Source organism: Ctenocephalides felis, unplaced genomic scaffold (genome assembly GCF_003426905.1).
Source record: "Ctenocephalides felis isolate EL2017-DRISC unplaced genomic scaffold, ASM342690v1 CF-g0.4_SCAFFOLD_01170, whole genome shotgun sequence".
NCBI lineage: Eukaryota > Metazoa > Arthropoda > Insecta > Siphonaptera > Pulicidae > Ctenocephalides > Ctenocephalides felis.
The window spans coordinates 28,859,252-28,885,487 of record NW_020537324.1 but is presented as its reverse complement, the minus strand read 5'-3'; the positions used below and the strand labels follow the sequence as shown (position 1 = coordinate 28,885,487).

At 30.2% G+C, this 26,236-nt stretch overlaps 3 protein-coding genes across 3 annotated transcripts in view; 1 reads left to right on the top strand and 2 right to left on the bottom strand.

Moving 5' to 3' along the window:
• LOC113368437 (rab11 family-interacting protein 1) overlaps positions 1 to 3,123 on the bottom strand; it is a 34,434-nt gene extending 31,311 nt beyond the window's left edge. Inside the window, exons 1-3 of the mRNA XM_026609983.1 lie at positions 2,988 to 3,123; positions 2,407 to 2,551; positions 364 to 504 (exon numbers count right to left, since the gene is read on the bottom strand). Coding sequence (XP_026465768.1) covers positions 364 to 504; positions 2,407 to 2,551; positions 2,988 to 3,018 — 317 coding nt within the window. The 5' untranslated portion in view covers positions 3,019 to 3,123. The remainder of the gene's footprint in view (positions 1 to 363; positions 505 to 2,406; positions 2,552 to 2,987) is intronic.
• Positions 3,124 to 3,419: 296 nt separating this feature from the next.
• Positions 3,420 to 5,868, top strand: LOC113366483 (general transcription factor IIH subunit 4-like). The gene is given in 10 exon segments (XM_026608091.1): positions 3,420 to 3,749; positions 3,818 to 3,882; positions 3,885 to 3,921; positions 3,987 to 4,118; positions 4,190 to 4,372; positions 4,675 to 4,939; positions 4,998 to 5,242; positions 5,312 to 5,426; positions 5,485 to 5,619; positions 5,683 to 5,868. Coding segments are annotated over 10 exon segments (1,464 nt in total). The 5' UTR covers positions 3,420 to 3,609; the 3' UTR covers positions 5,830 to 5,868.
• A 528-nt stretch (positions 5,869 to 6,396) lies between these two features.
• On the bottom strand, positions 6,397 to 19,669 carry LOC113366587 (zinc finger protein 37-like). The gene is made up of 5 exons (XM_026608219.1): positions 19,519 to 19,669; positions 9,205 to 9,436; positions 7,180 to 8,908; positions 6,883 to 7,105; positions 6,397 to 6,807 (listed from the first exon to the last, which is right to left on the bottom strand). Exons 1-5 carry the CDS (start codon positions 19,666 to 19,668, stop codon positions 6,571 to 6,573), a joined length of 2,571 nt encoding a protein of 856 aa, XP_026464004.1. The 5' UTR covers position 19,669; the 3' UTR covers positions 6,397 to 6,570.
• Between the last annotated feature and the right edge of the window lie 6,567 nt (positions 19,670 to 26,236).

The window sequence follows — 26,236 nt, the reverse complement described above, 5'->3', positions numbered from 1 at the left end:
GATTTACTAATAAATTAGTAACCGCATACATAGAAAATTCATATAGAGAATATCTATATGAAGACTAGATTATTAAATTTCTTTAAAAATCATTTTTGTTCATAAATATGGAGCAATTAAAACTCTTTTTACACAAATTCTATGAACTGTTATCAATACTCAGAATGCTTTGAAACTGATAAAGAATCTATGAAACTTTTTTTCTAAATAATTACTGACCTATACACAGGTTGATAAATACAACACAAAAACACAGCCCTCAAAAATATATTTAAAGTTATATTATTGATTATATCACCGACTTTAAATAACTTAAGCTAGTAGAACTTAATTAAAAGTAAGCTTAATCAGAAAGTCACTTACCAACGACTTCTTGGTCTTTCATAGACATCAAGATCAGCTAAGGGAATATTCACGCGACCTAGAAATTCATCAACACCTAAAAATCCTCTATGCAATACCGTCAAAACAACAGCAGCCGTGTTTCCTTGAGCAGGTATGGCTCTGTGTGTGAAATATAAAATGTAGTATACAACTCTGCATTACAGTAATGTTGAAATTGCAAAATATAAAATATTCATTTTCACAAAAACTTTACATTAAAAATTTTAAATAATTATTTGAATAGGTCATGCATCACACAATGCTAACAATAATATAATATAAAGGCAAATTAACATATCTCACATTTCTATGGCAATATAAATAGTTTAATTGAGTTATGTTTTCACTAATTACTTTTAAAAAGTATGTATAAAAATTGCACACAAATAATATAAAATTACTATTATACAACATAAATTATATAATACATTAATGTGCATATGTACAAATATGCAAAACCAACTTATTATATAAATCTTAATGATACATAATTCCAGAATTAAAATCAGAATATTAATTAAGCACTAATGGTGTTAGAAAATGTGGCTAATTATAGTTATATTTATATATTCAGATTGAATTCATTAGCCAATTAATTTAAATATAAAATTATTTCAATCAGCTACTTTATGAAATAATGCATTATTGTTCAACCCAAATTTCAAGTGTTAGAGAATATTTGCATTTCGTACAGACTTGTTTAAAATGTATTATTGCATATTAGACTTTAATTATTGTAAAAACATTCTTAAATAGCACAATACTAAACAACAAGAAAATTATCATCTAAAATAAATAAAACCAGGCGGAACACTATATGGAGTGCTACAAAATGATTCAATAAGCTTCCGAAAGAAATAAAGATGACCAAAGAAAAGAATCAATTTAAAATTCAGTTAAAAAAATATTATAGAAAGCATGAATGTAAAAATGAATATACATATGATTGAATTATAAAATAAATGATATAGGATGTTGTAATGACATAATATCATATGTAGAAATATATATATATATATATATATATAATATATATATATATTAATTGTTTAATATGAACAAAACAGCACTCAGATTTGTTTAACACAACTTTATTTTATGATTACAGACGTTTCGAGACCATGGTGTGTGACCATTTGATAATCCCCAAATTTTATTCCATGAGAAAGACTTATTTAAACGGAGCATGGCAGAATCAATGTTAATAGTTCGGACTAACAATAGCATAAATCTAAGAACCGACACAAATATTTACATGAACAATTATATAAACAACATCATTAATAATTTTATAAATTGTTTCATTTATCTTATTTCTTTTCAATAAATAATTTGTTTTTTTCATTTTTATATCGATTTTGTATGATGCGATAGCAACTCCTTCTGTTTACTTATAATGATACCCTCTCTGTCTCCATCTATATAAGTACTTACTTCAAATGTTTAGAATATTTCTGTAAGTGTTATATGTTTCTTTAGTACGTGTCAAGCATTGCAAGGAATAGTTTGGTGTTTTTTGTAACCAAAAATTAAATGAATTTAAATAAATTATTGAAGAATGTGTAGTATATAAGTAACTGTTTTTTGAATTACACTGAGATGAGACACACCATGGTCTCGAAAGTCTGTAATCTAAAATAAAGTTGTGTTAAACAAATCTGAGTGCGTTTTGTTATATTAAATAATTAATATTCGTTCCACTCTATCTAAAATTCTATATATATATATATATATCTTTGTATAGATATTTTGTTCGATCTCTCATACCAAGCACTTCTCCCTCTCTGAGATGTATAAGATTTACATTAAAATTCAAATATATATATATATATATATATATATATATAGGTACATTGTGTGAAAATAATGATTTAAAAAATGAAACAGTTAGTAAAAAAAATTCATTTATAATGCTTAGATAAATATAATAAAAATATGTGCATAAAAATTGATACTTGCAAAGTTAAAACAAATTCCAATTCAATTTATAAATGTAAATGATATAAATGTATATTTACTCACAATTCACATTCTTCATGCCATTCTAAATTAACTCCAGATTTTTCCTTCACACTTGTTTGAAATTTATCCTTTCCAAGACCAATTGTAACAAAACAATCATTTGTTCCATTTTTACCTTTTGCGATTAATCCTCTTGCTCTTTGAACTTTAATTTGAAGATAATAATAAATAAATTTTATTAAAAATTACAAAAATGTTTTAATTTTTGCTGTTTACAAATTAAATTTTTATACATAAATATATGCTGCACGTTATCTTATTTAGTATAATGACATATCATAATGACTAACTATTGTGGAATTAGATAAACATTTCAAATATGAATCATTGTTATACAAAATTCCATAAAGTACCGTTACGATTAGTGAAGACAAGTTTTCGTAATATATGGGTTAAATATTTTAAAGAGTTCAGTAGATAATATTATTTTAAAAGTGATTGTATCTATGAACAACTAATTGTGCAAGAAATATATATATATATATATATATATATATATATATATATATATATTGTTTTATCATAAATATTGACAATAATTAGGCATAATATTATTGTTTTTTTTAATATACTCTACGCACCTGTCACTTGTACATGCGTTGGACTCCACATAACTTCATAAACACTATCAATAAATTTAGTTCAAAATAAAATATAATAACAAAATTTTAACAAACAAGCAAACACTAATAAACCATTTCGTAAGCATTTGACAATTCAATGAAACGTCACGTCAAAAATCTGTCTATTTTCGATCGCTTCATGTTCTGCAACATCGAAGAAATAATTAATGACGAGTAAAAAATATAACATATTTTTAACTGATTTAGTTGTTAAAATTTTGTTGATATGAAAATTTTTATGGGTTTATTTAAATTGTTTGCATACGATATATATATACATTTTTTAATTTATTTATCATTTTCAATATTTAATTTTTATGCTTTTCATTTTAATGTTGGCACTGTGAAGTATGAAAAAAGTGGAATGTTAAAACCAAAACATGGTTAGGATTTCGAACAAAAATATTTCCATGTCTCTTGTCCCTTTTCTTGTTTGACATTTCTGTTATTGTTATTAAACCCTTGTTAAAACAGAGCTCTTCAAATAAATTTAGTTTCTTAATGACTATATAAGTTGCACCTTCATCAAAAATATTTATTGTATATCAAACACCACCCTGATTTGTGCTAATGTCTAATAATGTCTGAAAAGAAAGTTAAAAACTTGAATAAGCATGCAACTTTGGAATGTAAAGATTTGCACGCCTATTTAAAATCACGTCCTCCAGAATTGCTAGAAAAGCTCTACAATCATCCTGCAATTTGCTTAGCTGTTTATAGGTACTGGTTGAAGATACCTCTACCAATTATGTTTAATAGATAACAAATAAACTTCAAAATTATTTTAGGGAACTGCCTGAATTAGCTAGACAATATGTTATACGAATATTATTTGTAGAACAACCTGTTCCACAAGCGTTGTTGCATCGTGGGGAACCCAAGCTTATTCTAAGTATGTATGATTATTGAATGTTTTCTTAAAGTATAACTTTAGTTCATATTTAATTTATAATATAGAGAACATTTGGGTGTAAGTGATGCTCTATCAGAACTTAATGTTTGGAAAATTGTCTCAATACCAGGAGGTCTCAAGGCATGGGAGTTAACACCTACATTTAAACGTAACTTAAAAATTGCTTTATTAGGAGGGTATGATCTTTATAATATGTCTGCGCTATTAATACAATTTAACGTTTATAATTAACCTTGGCAATACACAGTGGCAGACCATGGTGCATGTCCTCCCTAGATGCAGATAATAAAGCACGAGATACAGCATTTTTGGATGCTTATTGTATGCAAAGATGGGAATGCCTTTTACATTATATGGTGGGTTCAAACCAAACTGAAGGTATATCAGCAGATGCTGTTCGAATATTGTTGCATGCAGGTCTTATGAAAAGGTAAATGAATCCTAATTTGTGTTGTATAAGAAAATGTATTATAACTATATAGTTTTAAATTTATTAAAAATCATTACTGGCATTTGATACATATACTATTTTTTGTATGAGATTCTGTTACCTTGGTTATAGTAATCTTTCTCTTTTTGCCTGATGTTAATTAGCCGAAGATCAAAATGTTAAATTTGTAGCGGCCTGTGAATAGAGTTAATAATTTTGGCAATGAGCATCTCTTTGCAACACACAATTATTATATGTATATATCTTTTTATTTTATCATATATTATACATTTTTAATTCAGAGATGAAGAAGATGGTGCAGCTGTAATATCAAGATTAGGTTTTCAATTTTTGCTTCTAGACACTCCAAGCCAAGTTTGGCACTTCATGCTCAAATATTTAGATTCTGCTGAATCAAAAGGCTTATGTTTAATAGAATGCTTAGGACTTCTATTTCAATTATCCTTCAGCACACTGGGAAGAGATTACAGTACTGAGGGCCTTTCTCAAGGATTATTGACATTTTTGCAACATTTACGTGAATTTGGATTGGTATATCAAAGAAAGGTATAATATAAGATATTAAAATAAAAATAAATATATTATGATGAGTGGACAATTATAGAGAAAAGCTGGAAGATTTTATCCAACACGTTTGGCAATTAACTTGACAGCTCATCGAACAGGTACAACAGACTCATTAAATGTAGTTCAATCAAGTGCTAATGAGCAAAAGTCGAGCTCAAATGAAAAGGAATCTCAACAACGAACTGGATATATAATTGTAGAAACAAACTACAGAGTGTATGCCTATACTAATAGTTCCTTACAAGTCGCTTTGTTAGGATTGTTTACAGAATTACTTTATAGGTGTGTTATTTTAGAAAATCATATAGTCATTATAGAAATGTGAGGCCAACTACAGACTTTACTTCGTAGGTTTCCTAATCTAGTTGTGGGCGTCCTAACAAGAGACTCTGTTCGTCAAGCACTGAGAGGGGGCATAACAGCAGATCAGATAATCAGCTATCTTGAACTGCATTCTCATCCATCGGTAATTTACTTATTATCATTGATTTATAAATAAATATAAACAGTGTGTATGTTTATAGATGATGCATGAATCAGCAATTAACAATAATTCTGCATTACCCGCTACTGTTATTGATCAAATTAGATTGTGGGAGAATGAAAGGAATAGGTTTACATATACAGAAGGCGTGGTTTACAATCAATTTTTATCTCAGGTATGTTGCTATTGTTTGTTAAAATAATTTGAATTAATATAATTTCACTTTTCTTCATTCTAGGTGGATTATAGTGCTTTAAAAGATTATGCTCAGCAAATGGATGTTCTTGTGTGGCATAATGACCGCACAAGAACTTGTGTTGTGACAAAAGAGGGACATGAGCCTGTAAAAAAATTCTGGAAACGTTATTCAAAAGCCGGCAGCTAACTGATATAATGCATCATTATAATTATATTATTTATTATATGGAACATACACTTTTTTATCAATAAATGATTTAAAAAATCAAGATTCCAAATTACTTATGGTATTTAATATTAAAGTAAAATAACTTTATGAATATTATACATTATGCATGTAAATATATATAAAAGTTAAGAGGCCATATTTATTGCAAATATATCCTAAACATGTAAGTGTTTTATGGCAAGCCATTCTACAAGATTTTAGTCCATATTAGTCTTATATAATAATAAATAAATTTCAAAATAAAACTTAAGTTTTAATAGTAACTACTGTTTAAAATTGATCCATTCTAATAATAAATTCCTGATGTTTTATAAAATATTCAGCTGAATTTAGAAAAAAATATGGTAACTTAATTTCATATTAAAACATCATAGTTCAGTAAAAAACACACTTCTTAATATGAATTATCTAGGAAAATTTTACAACTAATACGTAATAATAAAATGATCCATTTAAATTAATTATTAAATCATGTAACATTACATGGTGAACAAATTATAAAACTTCAACAAAGTTTTTGTCGTTGTATTTACATTTTTGTTACCATGTTCTATTAAATATCAGGGATGAAAACATTTTTTTTTTTAACTAACACAAATATATTCAATTGCTAAGATTAGAAGTAAACGTGGTTGATAATCGGTAAGTGTAATATATTTGTATAAAATTATTATCTACGATATTGTTACAGCGATCTATTCATGTCATTGTCAAAATTGACGAATCCAAAGAATCCTTGTTTATAACTATCATACCTTCATAGTCAATCAATTCCTCATACACTTGTTGATCATTCAACTCATCCAGTTCTTCAATAACGGCATGCTGATCTATTTCAAAAGTTTCTTCATCAAATTCTTGTCCATCGTCTTCATACACCATAGTCTCATTTACTTCAATTATACTGTTTTCCGGATCTGTTTTAATATCTTCAATCTATGATATAAGAACATAAAGTTATTGTTTAAATGCTTTTTCTGATTTTCATATAAAAAAGTTTTTAATAATTACTTGGACTATTGTCATTTCCTGCAGTTCATGTGATTGGGGCCGCGTTTGAACCCTTCTTTGTCCTTTATTGCCTCGCATAGTGGCCCCGGAATATTGATGTCTTCGTTCATGTACCCTGAGATCGCCAAATCGCTTGAAGGCGGCGGGACACAATTTGCACTTAGCGGGTCGTTCGCCGGTGTGTTCCATGCGGTGGAAATTTAAACTCGTCTTTTGGAAAAATCTGAAATTTGCGAATTTCATTTAATCTATATATTAATGATAAAGTAAATTTAAATTTAATTACTGTTTACTTACGTTTGTGGGCAAATATCACATTTAAACGGCTTGATTCCGGTATGCATCTGCTTATGCCTGGTAAACGATGTTACAGTCTTCATACGTTTGTTGCAAATTTTGCACAAGAATTTATCTGCATTATGATGTGTATTCATGTGAGTTTCAAGACGACCACTGGACATAACTTTTCCGCATTTATTGCATTCAACTTTAACCACTTCCTCGCCCACATCGTCAAATTTACGTGGACGATTCCTTTTGGGTATTGTTAACGTTTTCAGATCATGAACGTGCCTATTATGAATATCGAATAAATGTGCACCTTGAACGCTGATATGGCATCTATAGCAATAATAAAAGTTGCTTTTGGAACTCTTACATTCATGAGTAATCAAATCTTCATCTTGAGGAAAAACGCGCAAACATTGTCCGCACTGTCGTTCGCCAGGATTTTTATGGAAATTCATGTGCTGTTCCAGCGCTTCTGGCTGCAGAAATCGACAACTACAAATTTCACACATATGAAGATTATCGGGATGAGCAACTGTGGTATGATGGTGTAGTAAATATGGATAAGGAAATCTTCTACCGCACGTTTCACATGTAAATTTATTTCTACTCGATTCAGTGTGAACGACGCGCACATGCTTTTGCAATACACTTTTCTGTTTGAAAGTTTTTTCGCAGTGCGTACAAGCATATTGTCTTTGCTCAGTATGAGTTTCCATATGCGATTGCAATGCCTTCCCCATTCGGAAACTCTTTCCGCATTCGTCACACAAATAATTTCTGGTACCTTTGTGAATGGACATGTGCTGGCGCAAGCTGGTCGCACTCGCCAACATCGTAGGACACTCCGAACAAAGAAACCTCTTCAGCCCTTTATGAATATAGGACATGTGATTCAATAAGCCAACTTTGTTTATAAAAGTTTTACTACATACTTCACATGTGGGAAGTTTGTCCCTAGTATGCTTGCGCTCGTGTACCGTTAACAACCCTTGTGATAAAAACGCGCTGTTGCAACCTTCGAATTGGCATTTATAATCCAACTTATTCATATGTCTTTTCATGTGTGTATTTAATTTATGTCGCATATCAGTTTGGAAAGGGCACATGTCGCAGGCATATACTTTTATAGTGGGCATGTTAATATGCACCGGCTTACCATCAATGATAACTCTTTGCTTTTTTTTCGGCGAATTCTTCGGAACAGTTCCATCATCAACCGGGAGTATGAACTCTACGGTAGGTATTTCAGGATCTTGAATAATCGCGTCTGAGATGTTATCAGATTTATCAAGGGAATCATCTAAGTCTTCATTTAAATTATCTTCCACCTGAATAACTTCATCTTGCCCTTCATTGTCATCGCAAATGCTTTGAGTTTCATCAATTATGAAGTCGTCTAACAAAATGGTTTCATCATCATTCGTAGAATTTTTCAGCATAGATTGTGAGCTAACGTCATCGTCAACAGCCGAATAGTTAATTCTATCCATGTCAACCTCCTCAACATATTCTTCGTCGACTTCAATCATTTCTGAAGGGGAGGCCGGATCTATCATGTCAACAATCTCATATTTGACGCCATCCGCTTCGTACGTCTGTATATGTCCTGGAAACTCTTCTTCCTCAGATACTTCAGTTGACGGTTGGATTATATTCTCAGATTCTTCTATTACTTCTTCTTTGATTACGATATCATTATCAATCGGTTCTTCTTTGACGACGGCCATTTCCATACCTTTGAAATAATTTTAACAAATTTTAAGCTATTAAATGTAATGTAAGCACGCTATATATTTACAAATACTGATAGCAATTAAATATCTGTCTAAATTGATCAAAATTAATTGATAAATCTTAATACAAGCCATGTTATGGTATTGTCAAAACAAAACGTAAATTATTTGAGTATCATTTACTTAAACACTTCTACTATTGCGTGATTAAGTAATTTTAAATGTATCATAAGGCACAAAAGCTGGTCGGTTTATCGAAACTTTTCGGCCGTCCAAATCGTGAAAAGCATAAATTTACCTATTTCATCTACAAGTCTTATCATGGTTTTCGCCATTTCCTTATCTCCGATATTCTGCTTTTTCATGTTAGAATCACTGCCTTGCTTGGTCTCCAAATCTGCAGAAACTCCAACTAATAGCGAAAGCATATTGCAGGAAGCAATTGCTTTCCGCTTCAAGGAAGCTGCAATGTTTAGATGCGCCAGACACGGCTCGCATACTTGCTGGGGCAACTTGTCGCTTTGGACCACCTATGTAAAACAAACATATTACACAAACATAATTACGCAATTCTCATATATATATAAAACATAATATTTTTAAAAGTATTTTCTTTTAAAAATTTAAATTATCTCTTTGACTAAATTATTTAATAGAGATGATTTTTTCAAAAAGTTAGTTAACAGATCCATTCTGAATAAATCTTGATGCAGGATAATGGTTAAGAATAAACTTACATTATTTGCCATAACTTTCATAACCGTTAAATGAAAATATATATAACAAATATTGATACATTTAGCCATTTCAATAAATTAAAGCAAAATGTCCCATAAAGCCCACTATATTTGATAACTTTAATTTGATCATTTTAAGCAGCAAAAAATATCTAGTATTAAACTTTTACTTTTACACAATTATATAATTCTCGAATGGAAATACCAGAAGAAAAAATTAGAAAGCAGAAGTATTATTATTTGGTGAAAATATTTTATGATAAATATTTTGCTTTTATTACAAAGTTTACTACATTATTAACTTCCCGTAGGGTAAGTTATAGTAATCGCAAAAAATCGAAAATGAAAATTTTTATATATCTTTACGTTTCAGAGGTTTCTGAACATTTTGGCATACCTTAGAAAAAATGGATGTATGTGTGTGTGTGTGTGCGTGTGTGTATGTATGTGCGGATACAAATTTTCGTCGACGATTTTGGGAATACGGATCAAGCGATTTGAATAATTCAAAAAACATTCGATTCGTATTGATAAGGAGACGTGCTGATTAGTTTTTGGCAAAGGCAGGTCTAGCCGTTCCGGAGATACGGGGCTAAAAGTGCCGAAAACGGTAACTCAGTTTTTAAGAGAACGGAGCGTCCGATTTTAATAATTCAAAAACCATTTTACTTGTATTGACAAGATAAAGAATTGATCAAATTATCATAAAGGCAGGTTTAGCGGTTTCGGAGATCTAACGAAAAAAGTAAAAAAAAATGCCATTTGGCGGTCAAAAATGATCATTAAACATATGCACATCAAAGTTTCAGATATTTTATAGAGATTTTAACAATAAGTATAAATTTTGTTTATTTTCCTATGGGTTCCGTATCAATGTTTACCCGTTAGACAGCGACGCCGCGCTTACGTGCTTTATATTTTGTCTCTAGAGACGATGCATATGCAGTTAAAGCAGTACGATTGCTTTGAAAAACAAGTACAGATCTTCCAAAATATGTCAAAATGAAGAAAACATTTTTTTTCAAAAAAAGGAATTTTTTGTCCAATTTATAGTTTCTCAAAAATCTTATTTTTTCGAAGTAAATTTTTTTCTTAAATGTTAATCGTTTTTTAAAAAAATAATAATTTTTGGTACGGGAAGTTCCAGCAATTTGCCTTAAGGCACGATGCCCTAATTGCCTTAAGACAGAATTCCACTTACAGCTAGTTTTTATATAAAATTAATCCAAAAAATCAATTATTTTCCCATCAAAAGAAAATAATTAAATCGAATTTGATTCTCAAGTTTTGCGTTTTTACTTTGGTCAACACTATTAAAATTACGAGTCATTGAGTCGATCATGTGGTCGACCGAAAAGTTTTACAACTCATTTATTTGTGAATTTTTTAGAACAATTATTTTATTGATATTTTTCTAATTTTATTTTATTCATAAATTTTCATTTCAAAAAATTAAATGGGATTTGACAAATCCTTAGATGCATAAACAACGCACTATAGAACACATTTGTGTCGAGTATTTCGGTTTCAAAGTTGTCGGAGTCGTGGAGTTGTTAAGCGGATATAACTCCTCCCTGGAACGGAGTCAAATCCGAGTCGATCCGGCTTCGGATATGATAAGCCCATCTCTATTACCCGCATGTGTTATTTCTATAAAATAAAATTATTCTTTATATTCAACCTAAGAAAGAGCTATTACTGGCTCTTTATCGTAAAATATACAAACAATATTTTTGATCATTTTTTATTTTATTATGATTAGCATTCTTAACACATAAGAAATAATATTGAGTTTATAAGAAAATATTAAATGTTTATGAACGAAATAATTGGAAACGCATTTGAATATATATGCGAAGAATCGCTTTTTTCATGGTTATACCATTTATTTCCTTATCACATGTGGTATTCAAGTATTCGGCCGAATAGTATAAATGGTGCCAAATATTCCAAATAACAAAAAGTAGCCAAATAGTGGTTGTAAGTCAAAGCATAACACAAATAAATATGTGGCGCGTTACTAATATAACAATTACTCATAATAATTATAATAATACAAACAAGCTTAGGCCCCAAAAACCTGCCGAACATTCGGTATTCGGTCTCGGGAGCATGCCGAATATACTATTCGTTGCAAGCTAATTATTACTGTGGTTCTAATAAAGTAAATATTAAAATTGCATCTATTCTGATCATTTTCTAATCTTTTTTAGATTTTATTTTTAAGTTTAAGTGACGGTTTTTTACCATAATGTAAAAAGTATTATATAAAACCATTCATGCTTCATGTCTAAAAAGATCAAGTTGGCTTCTCTTAGTGAAGTAATCATGATATTTTCTTTGGTCTAATTTGATTACCATGATACTATGCTGTATTCTAGTTAAATAAAAAAATGGCAAGAAAATGAAACTTTACTAGGTTTTTTACTTCGTTCTTTGTTAAGAAGGCTAAACTGTAGATATGTATTTTTTATAATTGAAAATGTTTTCAAAGGAAATTGTCATTGAACATGGAAAGAACTTTTGTAAGATTAAAATATTAGATTTAAGTTTTATATTAAATACTATTGATGTCACTGATATATTTTGCACTCTAAAGTATTGTTATTTCAGGCTATGAAAAAACCAGATTAAATGTATTTCGTTTCATGTATTTTTCAGTATGTATATTCCTGATCGTCGGCCAAAGATTGTCGTATTTATGAAATATGACCCCTTACTATTCAATAAATTAAACATTGGAGCTATTCACACTTGAATACAATTTCATTGTTCTGTATCTTTGAAGTAATATTTTTGTATTTTCTGAAAAAAACGTATACCTAAAAGGTCATAAAACATAAAACTGCCTGTGAGACGAGAAAGCGACAGTTTCCTTCCCAAAGCAAAAACGCAGTAGTAGATTTAGTATTAGTTTAGGGAAGTCGGATATGACAAATCCGGCGAGACAACTCTACTCGGATTCAATCCGAGGGAGGAGTTGTATCGGAGTGATAACTCCGGAGTGAGTTACCCATCTCTAGCGGGTAACCATTGAATGATTCATATAAAATAATATAAAAATGTAACAATAAAGTACCTTGTAAATATTGAGAAAAAAGTTCTTCAAAATGTAAATAATCTACATAACAATTACCTTTATATATAGCAGAAAATCTCGTGTAATACAGATCATACAAATAAAAAAATTCTAGAACTTACTAAACACGTGTACCACACAACAAAGATCAAATAACTTACTGATTAATAAACATTTTTTTAAACAATTGTATCTTTTAAAAATAACCGCCGATAACGCTAGAATCTCGTCTCGATCGTCTTCTGTTTGCCTTCAACTTTGATTCTGTTTATGTTTCACTTTTATTTTCTTCAAACACACAAACCTTTAACAACAGCAACAGCTCCACAAAAAATGACGCTGAAAAATCATATATTATGTGCAAGATCAGCAATCTGTGCAATAATAAATTAATCTGTATTCGTATATCCGAGGAATGTTTTGATTTTAACTCTTACGACAGCATCCAACAGACGAATTGAAATGGATTGAAACATTCAATTGGAACACGCTTTCAGCACAATGAACATAACGTAAGACTATTTGAATCAACGCAATATCAATACGGAATAAATGGGTAGAGGAGGGCAGTAACAAAATTGCATGCCACTTACCTAATGCACGGTGATTTTCGCTAGATTAGAATAATTAATATTCCAATCAAAATCAAATGAAGAAACTAGAATTACCCAAATTTGACCCAAGAATATTGATAGCAAGTCAATGTGTTGATCACTTCAAGCACTTTATAATCAAGGTAACAAAGTCAAAGAAGAGTTCACGAAAAATAAAGCACTCACTATCAATACATGCCCACCAAAGGAGCGATTTGTTGCTCCAACATACGTGCACAATTCGAGATATGAGCTTTCTCGAAAAATGTTAATGGCAATATGAAAATGTGAAAAATTTCGTCAGTTGTAACAATGATTTTCCTACCATATAAATATTTTGGCTGTTTTATGATAGTAAATTGTTTTATAGTTAGTCACAGTGGCGTACCTAGAACTTTTGCCGCCCGGGGCGATCTCCAGATTGCCGCCCTTTCAATTATAAGTCAGTCAAATAGTAGTTTTCATAAATTAATACAAATAAACTAGTGGTGCATGGCATCGTGCCTTAAGGCAAATTGATGGTTACTTCCCGTACCAAAACATGAAATTTTTAAAAAAGATTTAAAATTTTTATCGACGAAACATCGAAGCGCGTAAGCGTCGCGTTGCAGTCTAACGGATAGATATTAATACGGAACCCGAAGAAATGTAAATTAAATTTGTTCTTATTATTAAAATCTCTAGAAAAGATCAGATAATTTGACGTGAACATGTCTAATGATCATTTTGGACCGCCAAATTTCCTTTTTTTTACTTTTTCTAATTGAATCTCTGATTGAATATATAAAAATTTTCACTTTCAATTTTTTTTGCGATTACTATGTATAACTTACTCTACGGAAAGTTAATAAATTATTAAGTTATTTAATCAATATTAATTAATACACAGAGTAATTTTTTTAGACATATTTATATGCACTCGTTAACATATTTATATAATGCCCTAAGGCTTTGCAGACCTAGCAGACCGCCTTCCGCCAGCCCTAATTTTCAAAAGAAAAATTGATGATTTAAAAAAATATTGAGATATCACTTCAAAGTAATCATATAAACTTTTCAAAAGAAATGGCATTTATAAGCTGATATAAAAAATAGGAAAAATCGCCGAACCAAATCGTAAAGATGCTTATACGAATTCCTCGAATTTTAATGAATACAACAAAATAAAATTATTATCCTGTTTTTAAATTAGAATTCAAAATATACACTAATATACATTTATATACACCGAGGAATAAAATTCTAAATCATATAGTTAATCATAATTTATATAATTCAAATATTGCCAATAATAACAATCAAAATGATCATTTATAATTCAAGAAAGAAAACTAGTGGTGTATGGCATTGTAACTTAAGGTAAATTGCTGGAACTGCTCGTACCGTAATATATTTGAGGAAAATTTAACATTTTCAAATAGATAATTATAAATACTGTAACTTATATATGTTTACAGAAAAGTAAATAAACAGAACACAATCAATCAAATTTAAAATGAAGGACATTTTCTAATATTTATAAGAATTATATAAACTGAATTACAAAGTTAAAATTATTTATTTCAAGTATATATGTGAGCATTTGAACTTTAGACAGAATTCAAATTTAAATCCACGTAGAAAGTTTTTTGAATCGTTCAAATGGGATGCTTAGTTCTCTCAAAAACAGATATTTTTTGCACATTTTGCTCGGTATCTCCGAAACGATTGGATCTGCCTTTGCCAAAAACTAATCACCACTTCCCCTCATCATTAAAAATTGAAGTTTTTTGGATCAATCAAATCGGATGTTCATTCTTTCGAAAACTCGATTTCTATTTTCTGCACCCTTTAACTCGTATCCGCGCAACGGCCGGACTAATCAGCACATCTCCCTATCAATAGGAATCGAATGTTTTTTGAACCATTCAAATCGGTTGATCCGTGCGCCCGAAATCGTGAACAAAAAAATGCGGACACACAAAACACACACACGTCTATTTTTTCTGAGGTATGCCAAAATGTTCAGAGACCTTCAAAACGTGAAGAAATGCAAAAAAATTTATTTTCGATTTTCGGCCCGTTACTATAACTTACCCTACGGAAGTTAATAAATATGAAATAAAAAAGTTGCTTTTTACAACTATGTTTAAGTAAACTAAAAAATGCCGCCCCAAAATAAGTGCCGCCCGGGGCATGAGAGTTGTTTAACGAAACATGTCCTGACTAATTTCCGCGATATCATGAATGGACCAGAAAAACATTCATAACAAAAACCACAGTGCACAGTGAAACAAATTAATGGAATTTCAATGTATATATTTCATATATGGGAAAAATTCCTTCGAGATACGAGTGTAGTTATAGGACGAATTAATTTCGTATGTCGAGTTACGATTGTACGTCTATCCTTTTATCTATCAAAAACAAACTAAATATGCTTTCTTGACACTGTGAATAAATATTTGGGCTATGTGTATCCAGTAAACAACGACACAAAAACAATAATGGAAAGTACTTTGCATGCAATCTTGCAAGGATTACACACCTATAATCAGGTGCATATGAGTCACATTTTTAAAGTAAAAATCGAGACGGTAATTTTTAGTTATGCTAATCCGGGACGAAATGGGGGGCAGGGTTAATAGTTTTTTTATATGAATTTTTTAAAATCAGAATATGCGGAAAAAAAGTTCAGCAAACTTTATTATTGGATATGTAATAAATTTTATCTATATTTATTTTCTATCTGTTTTTTTCGCTTTTGAGTCTTGTATAAAATTCTATTCAATTGTTCATAACTAATTTAATTTTCAAAAAAATAGTACTTGCTCGTTTATTTTCATAATTTTTGTAAATTCACCTATTAATTTTCGAAAAACCGGGACAAACCGGGACAAAAGGTCTAAATCCGGGACAAAAATTGCTCTTAGAAAAACCCAGGATACAAGGTAGAAATCCGGGACTGTCCCGGCCAAACCGGAACGTATGTTCACCTTTGTAATGTGCATATGAGTGCAAGTAAATAAATATCAGATATAAGATATTTTACTATTTTTATTTCATTGTATAATTATTGTAACAAAACTTTGGATTCGTGTATTTCTATATTTAATACATTTTTGCATTTTTGCAATTATTTACGAATTCATAATTAAAGTTCAAAGAAAACACCACAGAACCCATGATTTATGACATTGACATCACGATAAAACCCGACTAATAACTTATCGATACTAACATCGACATGTTTAAAAAGCACATAGCATTAAATATAACTACAGAGTCATATCCATTACACACGTCGAAATATCGACCCGGGAATGTATTGTAGAGTCCAGTCGGGTTCTCGTGAACTGCCCCTCACCTATTTGTATTGTTACTAAGCGTAATTTCCCCTTTTACAACATTAGTGCAATTAGAGTTCTTGTTAAACATTACACTTTCGACACTATTCACTAATGAACCCTCATTCAAAGTCGAAGACTTCATTAAGTCAATATTGTTCCTATACACTTTTCTCCTCAGTGCCTCAGATACACTTTCCGATAGAACTGAATTGTATGACATGGTTGAAGAATTTACAGGTGGAACCTCATGCAGTTTTGATTCTAGTTGTATTTCAGAAACAACTGGCTTCACATCTTCCACTTTAATTTTAGATGAAGAGGAAGACCATTTTGATGCTGAAGACGTTACCGAAAATTGTGAACAGCCTATATGTTCATTATAACAAGTATCATTATAATAATACCTATTATCACTACATAAGGAATCTAATAAATCATTGTCATTATTATCAGCTAGGTCTACGCCATTCTGAAGGGTATTAAGATTGTCTTTTGTTTGATTTAATAATAATCAGCCCCTCAGTTAGTTCATCTCCGAGAGCTAATAAATTTCCATCATCTAAAATATCAGTTAGATTTGTATTACTACCATGAAGACTTTTCAAATCATTAATTTGACTTTCTGACAAAATACTATCAAGAACACCGTCTTCCAAAGCTATGCTCTCACCACTTTCATTCAAGAAATCTGTAACAAATGGATCATTGACATCTATTTCGTCAGATGAGGAACTCTGTTCATTACACAATTCTTGTAGAGCCAATTCTACTAGTAAGGGGTCCCTGTCCCGTGACATATTCTGTATCTCGACTGACACTGATCAGTCGATTCTAATATGGCGTATAATTGGAATCAATAATATCACTTAGAGGTGTCCGTGGTCTGAAATGCAAACACTCATTTGTTATTTCACTAAACAATGAAACTTTTTCATTTTCTAGTTTGTCTAACTCCACATCACTTAAATTATCATCTGCCTTATCTTTACCACTTGCACTACACCTGCCTCGTTCAGTAAGAAGTAACCTAACAAATCGTTGTTTTTTATGAAAGTCTGTTTCTTCAATTTTGTCACAATTTGTTTGATTATCATGAATGGTGAAACCTAGTGAAGACCAGATATCATCAATGCCACTTGCTCGGTCGATGATAACTCGGCCACCACGACCCACTCGACGCCTTGCAAATCCCAGCATTCTCTTTCGTGGATACCGCAGTGAGGCCAAAGAAAACATTTCATGAGGCCTATCTAGATCATGGCTGTTCCTAACAACTGGGCAATGGTATGAACATGCCTTATTTCTATGAAAAACAAATGCAGATTCTTCTTCGGCCTCAGGCATTCCTCCTAATGCTGATGATCCTTCATCCTCCCCAGAGCTCTGAGCATTAACTGCTGGACTAGCAATATTGTAGTACTTTTCTCGATGTGTTTTATGTTTCCGTTTCTTGCTAGGGCGCTTTTCTCTTCTTGGAAGGTACTCATCACGGTCTCGGTCCTTTTCTCTGTGAGAATTTTTACTTTGGTATGAACCTGCAGATAAGTAGTTACTTGTATTCCAGGAATTATATTGGTTAGCGTACTGATTGGTAAATATGGGAGCAAATGCTGGACGGCTAGGTTTAATTGCAGATAATTCGGACATTATTTGACCTGTAAAATCTTTGGCCTGATATCTCTTTTCACATATTTCTATAGTGAGATGCAGTAATTCTCGTTTACTTTTTTCCCTTTTTCTTGTTAATTCTAATAAAGTAAGCGCACGAGAAAGATCTCTCCTTAACTTTAGCATTTTTTCATAGAAGTTTCATCATTTTTCCTGTTTTTCCTAGTTTGCATTTTTTCTGTCCTTCTTCGAAATGCTATATAAGGATTATTAGCAGCACCACCTCGGTTTTCAGTTTTAACTGTTAAGATAAGAGGATGCTGAGTTTTGAGCCTTTTATTCAACCAATAATCATATACTGCTATTATTAAATCATCGTCTTGTTTGAGCAATGCCTTCGCTTCTGCCAATGTGACAACAGTTTGCCCTGAGCTTCTTTCTAGCCTATCCATCATCTGCTCGAATTGAAGCTGAGATAAATCAAGCCTTTGCGATTGTTCCGTAACCCAAACTTCATCACCTGAATCCATATCATAATCAGGAATATCTTGTTCCATTGCTAAGGGTTGCATGTGTATCAACTGCCTAGGCATTTTGCAATCGGCATGATAAGATCGTGTATAAACTTCGTGTTCCCCAAGATCCAACACTTCAGGTGTTGGAATTATGAGTCCTGTACATATTGCCCTTTGTAAATGATGTTCGCATTCTTCCTCTTTGTCCATACCACTTGGCATTTGAGGCACAGCCCTATTTATCGCAGTGTACTCAGCTAAATCGGGCAGTTCCTCTGCCATATAGACTGGCATTGGCTTGGAGGCGTCCAGCGCTCTCGCTCGGAACGATAGCTTAGACATGTTGCAACTTATGGAATACTTTTCGGACTCGAAATTAAGGAACTGCAAAACGCGCGTACCTAACCTTACTGACGTAAAGATTTTTCAAAAAAATCGTTCATAATTGTATCTATGAAGTGAAAATAATTCACAAGTAGTAAGTACTTGACGTCACATTGGCACATTATGCAAAATTATTTACTAAATCATTTGTTTGTAAACAATAACACTAACTAAGCACGATTGAAATATACAAGCGAAACTTTTCCCGCTTATTCACCAATTCAATACGTCGACGAGCACAATCAAATTACACGCTTTGGAATAATACATTATTATTGTTTATAATAATTTTGTTAGTAGAATATGTTGATGTCGAATTCGACTAGTTTACGATTTAAAAATTGTGTTTAGGTTATGTTAAATTTACCTTGAGATCTGTGACGTATCGTAAATGTTCGGCAGGTTGGCCGTTTGGTGGACCGAAAATGTTCCTTTGCCTCTCAGTTTCTTGGAGGCATATTCGGCAGATTTTAGTGAAAGGACCGATGGAAACAACTCTGGTCTTCATATTTTGCATCTTGAATCACTAATTTTTCAAATAAGGCACAATCTTTTCAAAAATCGTACATTTTTCGGAAATCCTAACCATAACTATACTATCTATGCAGAATGGAGTATCTATGAGACGCAAAACAATCGTCGTTCTTTTCTCTACGCTAGGTTTAACTTATCTTCGGAAAAAATCATCACTTTGCAAATGCCAAAGCACCTAATTTGATTATAAGTGGAAAATCGATTCGAACAATAAATAAAATTTCACGAACGACGCGCGTACGACATCACGAATACAGGTTTGCTCACGAAACTAAAAAGCTTAATTCGATTCATGCCACTAGTGCCAGATTGCAAAATACGAAAAAATCTACATTATTTCATTCAGCTGCGAAATGGATCTAGGCAAGTGTAAATAGAGTTATTTCAACCTGCGATTTCAAATAAAAGGTGTATTATTTAATATAAAATTACATGTGAAAAAATTATATGTTTTGTGATCCCATATATATCTGCAGTAAATAGCATTCTGGCAATATTGAAACACATACAAGGAAAGTAAAATAACATACTTAAAAATTGTAAATGCATTCGTTGCAATAGTACAAACCTCAATATGAAATATTAACTAAATCCACAAATTATATCAAGTAATTAAAACTGGAAATCATCAAAATGATTTATTTACCGTATAATTTTTTATTCTAAAAGTGAGGTTATGTGGCGAGTTTGCTGCAATTTCTCCAACCTTTTTGCCATGAAATCGTCGACATTTTTTAATTCTCACGGTTCAAAAATTTAAATAAATACCATTACATTCGGGATTTTTTATTGCTATGATCATAATTTTAAGCATTTACAATAACTGCACATACAAACAAAATATAAACCACTACTATTTTATAAAAGGATATACATTTATCTTTTAAAGTATTTATTTATTTACATATAATACAAAGAAAATCTTTTAAAGCAGAATCATATTTTAAAAATGCATTTTCTCGATGCAATTATTTAATTCATTTGTAATTGAACATGGTGTCGCAACTTAAAAACATGCTTATAAAATTAATCTGCTGTTTAAATCAAGTATCTAGTTCCTATATATGATTATATTTTAATAAACTCCCAACAAGTCATCATAGCATTAAAATTATAATACACCATTGGTACAAAAATCATGTACAAGTATATATATGTATATATGCTTTTTCTTATTGACTTTAGCATATCCTGCACTTAAAATGTAAATATTCTGAATTAATGTTTCACAATGAATCAGTATCTGATCCATCCAATAAACTTTAAAAAAAACGATTTTTTGTTACCATGTACTTATTTTTTTATAAATTTAAAGATTTATCTTCAGTACACCTAGGACATTAAATCAAGACAAAATATAACATATATAAAAAATGTAAATTAATTGTTAAAAGAAGGGTAAGATGAAATGATAAAATGGATATAAAATGATACAATAAATGAAATACATTCATACAATAGGATAAACATATCGTAATTAAATCATGCAAACGTGATGAAAAAATAGAAAAAGTATAAAATAAGCAATACACTTTAAAATTATTAAAGTAAGCAATTTAAAACTTTTTTTGTATTGTCAACTTATATATTTGTTATTTTGTTGTGTATAAATCTTTGGTTGATTTTTTTCATTTAAGTTTCTAATTATTGCATGAAGGATTAAACTGAGTCTTGAAATATCCACAGTAATTAAATAGAATAAGAGAATATGATCTTTCAATTATGTAATGGAAATAATTTTATCTGCGCAGTGAAATTGATTTTTGTATTGTATGATTTATTTATTTATCAGCAAGTTAATTTAAAATTGGTTAATCAGATATGTTCTATTTCATGTTTGCATAAAAAATCATATTTATAAATTTTTCAGAAGTAACGTTTTTATCAATCAATTTTTACCAAATTGATCCTAAGACCTCTATAAGTTCAGATTTATGATACATAAAAATAAAACTTGAATTTATCACATTTTTAATAAGTAAAATAAAAATACCAGCAAAACTTAATTGATTTTAATTATTTAATTTGGATAAGTGAATTTATATCAGCATTTACCATAATGTAAAATAGTATCACATCACATTTAAGTTTATTTAATTACAAAGAATAAAAATTTTTGAAGTAACTTAATAATGTACAACATAGACAACTATTTTTAATCGTTTACTCTGATAACAAAAATTTATTTTTGCATTAAAGCATTTTAACTTCTTTTGTAAACACAAATCACAATTGTGATAAAATTTTGCACACAATCAAAAGTAAAACTTAAAATTCTGAATATGATTCTAGAAAAAACTTTTGATCAGAAAATGACGTAGAAGAGTTTAATAATTTTATGTATAAATGTTAGTTATAGTAAAAAATGCAGCGGTGTAGAAGAAAAGTAGGTCTTGAATAAAACCTGCATAAGAATGTGCTACTAATTAAACTTTCTACCCTAATAAATCTAATATAACCCATTTTTATTTGAAACAGATGATAATGAAGATTAATTCGAGACATAAGTAATCATGTTCGTACTTATTTAATTTTAATAAAATTAACCATGTAATTGAATCTTAATATAAACTTCTATGTCTTAATTAATTTATATTTGAACACATTTGAGTTGGCTGACTAGTTGTGTTAAGTGCTCTTATCACTAAATACAAAACTACAGTATGGTCTATCAATCCGATTGCCTTGATTTGGCACAAGCTACAAATTAACAATAATACTTTGAAGGCGTTTATTTAATTTTGTAGCCACTTAATGATGAAATTTATAGATACCTCGGATAAAATTATAGATTTCTTTGGGACAATTTCATATTTTTATAAGACATTGTAGTTAGAATAAATCAACAGTGTTTACATTGTCTATTTTGGTTCTACAATAAACTGCCCCTCATAAAAATACTGGACACATTTTATTAAATTTATTTACTAATTCGATAGCTACTTTCATTAAATAATAAATTAGTCACGTAATTAATTAACTCACAAATTACTACATTTGTTTTGATAGACATATTTCCGAATGTCTATAAATATATTAAAATATACTTTATATAATAATTTTATATACATATTGTTCACACGATATAGATTTATGCAAATCGAAGAGACAATTTTGTATTTATTTTAAATAAATGTATAGCTCTATTAAAAATATTTTGTGCTAATTACATTCGATCTGAGACTAGAAAACGTTTGACATTTTAAAGAATATATAATTCCATTATAAATAGGAATATACAAAAAATATAGTGTTATTGAAAAAGAAGCATAAGAGTGGTGACTATTCATTATAATTGCTTTAAATGCATCAAATCTGTTCAAATAATAAACAAATGTATGCATCACAGCATTATAATCTATAATTTGTTCTATCATATTTATATATTATCCAATAATATTTTTTGAGAATTATGCACCACTCGAAGCTATTTCTGACCTAATGATCTCAATAATACATAAAAATACGGAATTAATAATCAAATCCTACAATACTTTCGCTTCAAATTGATACTGCGATAGCTATAAAAAATATTTCGAATAAGAAAGTTTAATTAGGAAAACTAATCAAGTTCATCAAATACCTTTAAACAATTATAACGCTTCTTGATTTTGATACTTGCCTTGATTGAATTGAATACCAAAACATGCATCTAAAAATCAAGACTTCCCATAATATGTAAAATATTTTTTAGGCGATATGTACAATGTAGGCAGTCAGTAACTAGGGAATGCAATACCGGTATACCGAATTACCGGTAAACCGCCCGATTTTTCGGCGGTATTTTTACCGGTATTTATTCCAAAAATGGTATTTTCGGTAATTTTACATAAGCGCTATTTGATACATAATACCCTAATATTTAAATTTCTCGGAACAAATTTATCTTTAAATTCCATAATCGCATTAACAGCTATATCTTCACGTGCTTCTATTAGATAAACAAATGTCAAATATTATCTCAACTCGTCATTAATCTGAATATTTATTGCTTTCCAAAGGGCTTCATATCGTGTTACAATAAATAGAATAGGACTGATAGATAATTCTGTTTGTTTCATCTTTTGTAAAAATGTAACGGTTTTTTAAGTGATATTTGCGCCAAAATATTTTATATCATACTGCGTAATCTTTATTTTTTCTAACTTTATACATAATAATTATGATAATTACTAAATATTTTTGCTTCTTATTACAATTATAAAATATTATTTTTCGAAAACGTTTCGAAGTTTGAAAATACTATAGAAGCATCACATTGTTTTAAATAACAATACTCAACAATTATAGTAACTTATTATTTATCTCGACAAAGTATCCAATCTTAAATTAGTGTAGAAAAATTATTTTTTTAAAATATTGGAGATTATGCTAATTTAACACATTGGATCCAGACAATACAGTTTATTATAATAATGTAATATGATCTTTTATGAGTTTTTGGTCTTTCTTACTCATAAGTTTGTTTTTGGTGAAAAGTACTCAATATACTTGATAGTGATAATGAATTAAGTAAATTGCATACACTTTTGTTAAATTATTATTTAAAAAAATAAATTTATTGTTTTATTTTATTGTTTAGTTGAATATAGTTGTAGTTGTATATACATATTTTTATAATTGTACTAGTAACTTTCAATTTTGTTTACGTTTATTGATAATAAAAATACCGGTAATTTACCGGTATTCCGGTTTTAAAATGAAAAATTACCGAAATACCGATATTGAAATTTTCTATCGGTATTGCATTCCCTATCAGTAACTATATTAAATTATTTTCAACGCATGCATATTTTTTAACTGATAGAGTTCGTTACTATCACAGAACCAATACGAGCGGAATGTTTGTCAAAAACAAAATAAAATATTAATAAATATGATTTTACCGCTGTGATTCTATCGTATGTTATGAGGCGGTGGTTTCGTCACGCACGTGATTAGATGGCCCTGGTGTGGGTTCCGGCTCCTCTCTGCTCACCGGGAGCCATTTAGGGCAATTCCGGGAGGTGGAGGCGACAGGCTGATACTCACAACCTTGGTAACTTGAACTGTGCGGTATTCGACTATTCGAACGCATGTGGGCAGGAATGGAACGCGATGTATGGTTGTAATTTGAAGAAAACGATGTTCTGGGAGGCTGAAAAATAGAAATAGTATTAAAAATACTTTTTAATAATGACATAATTTTGCCTTTAGGCAAGTTACATGAACTTTCCGATATGTGTTCTAAAAGCAAATTTTCACAAATCAATAATTATTATAATTGAACCAGTTTACATAGGACTTTAATGATTTAGTATGTTCATTAAGACCAAGTACTCCATCGTTATACCAAGTAAATAGTCCAATTTTAGTTTTAATAAACGTCAAAAATCTACTCATTTTCTCAAACTTTGATGAATTTCTAAAATTAAACTATAGGGTCCGGCACTCGAAGTGTAACCAATTGAATAAGCCACAAATTCAGTTTGGAAAATTACTTTTACTCGATTCAAAGTACAAAATGTGTAAAAATAATACAACATTTTAAAAACAATTCACTTTTGCTCGATATGACCACCTTTTGCGTTGACTATGGCCTTTAGACGGTTAGAAAGCAAAAGGTGGTCATATCGAGCAAAAGTAAATTGTTTTTAAATGTTTGTATTATTTTTACACATTTTGTACTTTGAATCGAGTAAAAGTAATTTTCCAAACTGAATTTATGGCTTTTTCAATTGGTTACACTTCGAGTGCCGGACCCTGTACTTGTCGTAAGGTCGTAATATTTTAGTAAGTTTTATAAGACCATGATATATATTGCAAAAAAAAACTTCCATAAAAATCGACTTAAATTTTTTTCAACAGTTAATTACAAGAAAACAGCTCGGTAGATTTTCACCTAAAACTAACAAGTATACCATTCCAAACTAATATCTTTCGAACAGTTTTTGATTTTTTAAAATAGATTCGGAGTATGAGCTTGAATGTGGTCGAAATGTTTAAGACTTCTTTCCAAATTACAAAGAAACGGCTCGGCCGATCGTCGCACAAAACTGAGAAAGAATAATCCTCATTGAGATACATCAAATGGATTTTAAATTTCTGAAATCGGTTCAGGCGTTTTTGAGCAAACGTTGATGAAAGGTCTAATTTTGACAAATGCAAAAAAACGATATTAATTTTTGCAAACATTGAAGAATTTTAAAAATTAAACGACTTGTCGTAGAGCCGTAATATTTTAGTATGATCTATAAGGCTATGGTATCTACCGTCAAAAAAAAAAATCATAAAAATCATCGAAATTTTTTTTTTAACACTTTATTACAAGAAAACGGCCCAGCCGATCTTTACCAAAAACTAATCAGCACGATTCCCAACCAATATCTTTCGAATTTATCTTTCTAATCGATTCAGAATTGCGGGCTAAAACGTGGACGAAACATCTTTCACTTTTCTGCGATTTTCAAGGAAACGGCTTGGCTGATCGTCGCGCAAACTTGATATACGCTAGTCCTTATCGAGATACATGGAATGGCTTTTGCATTTTTGAAATCGGGAATTCTTCTTCG

What these genes read in the sequence shown, in the direction of transcription:
- LOC113366587 (XM_026608219.1), bottom strand. Translation starts at nt 19,668, where the DNA reads ATGCAAAATATGAAGACCAGAGTTGTTTCCATCGGTCCTTTCACTAAA. An exon ending in AAGACTTGTAGATGAAATAG is followed by an intron (nt 8,909 to 9,204) that starts GTAAATTTATGC and finishes ATTATTTCAAAG; the next exon opens with GTATGGAAATGGCCGTCGTC. An exon ending in TGTGATATTTGCCCACAAAC is followed by an intron (nt 7,106 to 7,179) that starts GTAAGTAAACAG and finishes CGCAAATTTCAG; the next exon opens with ATTTTTCCAAAAGACGAGTT.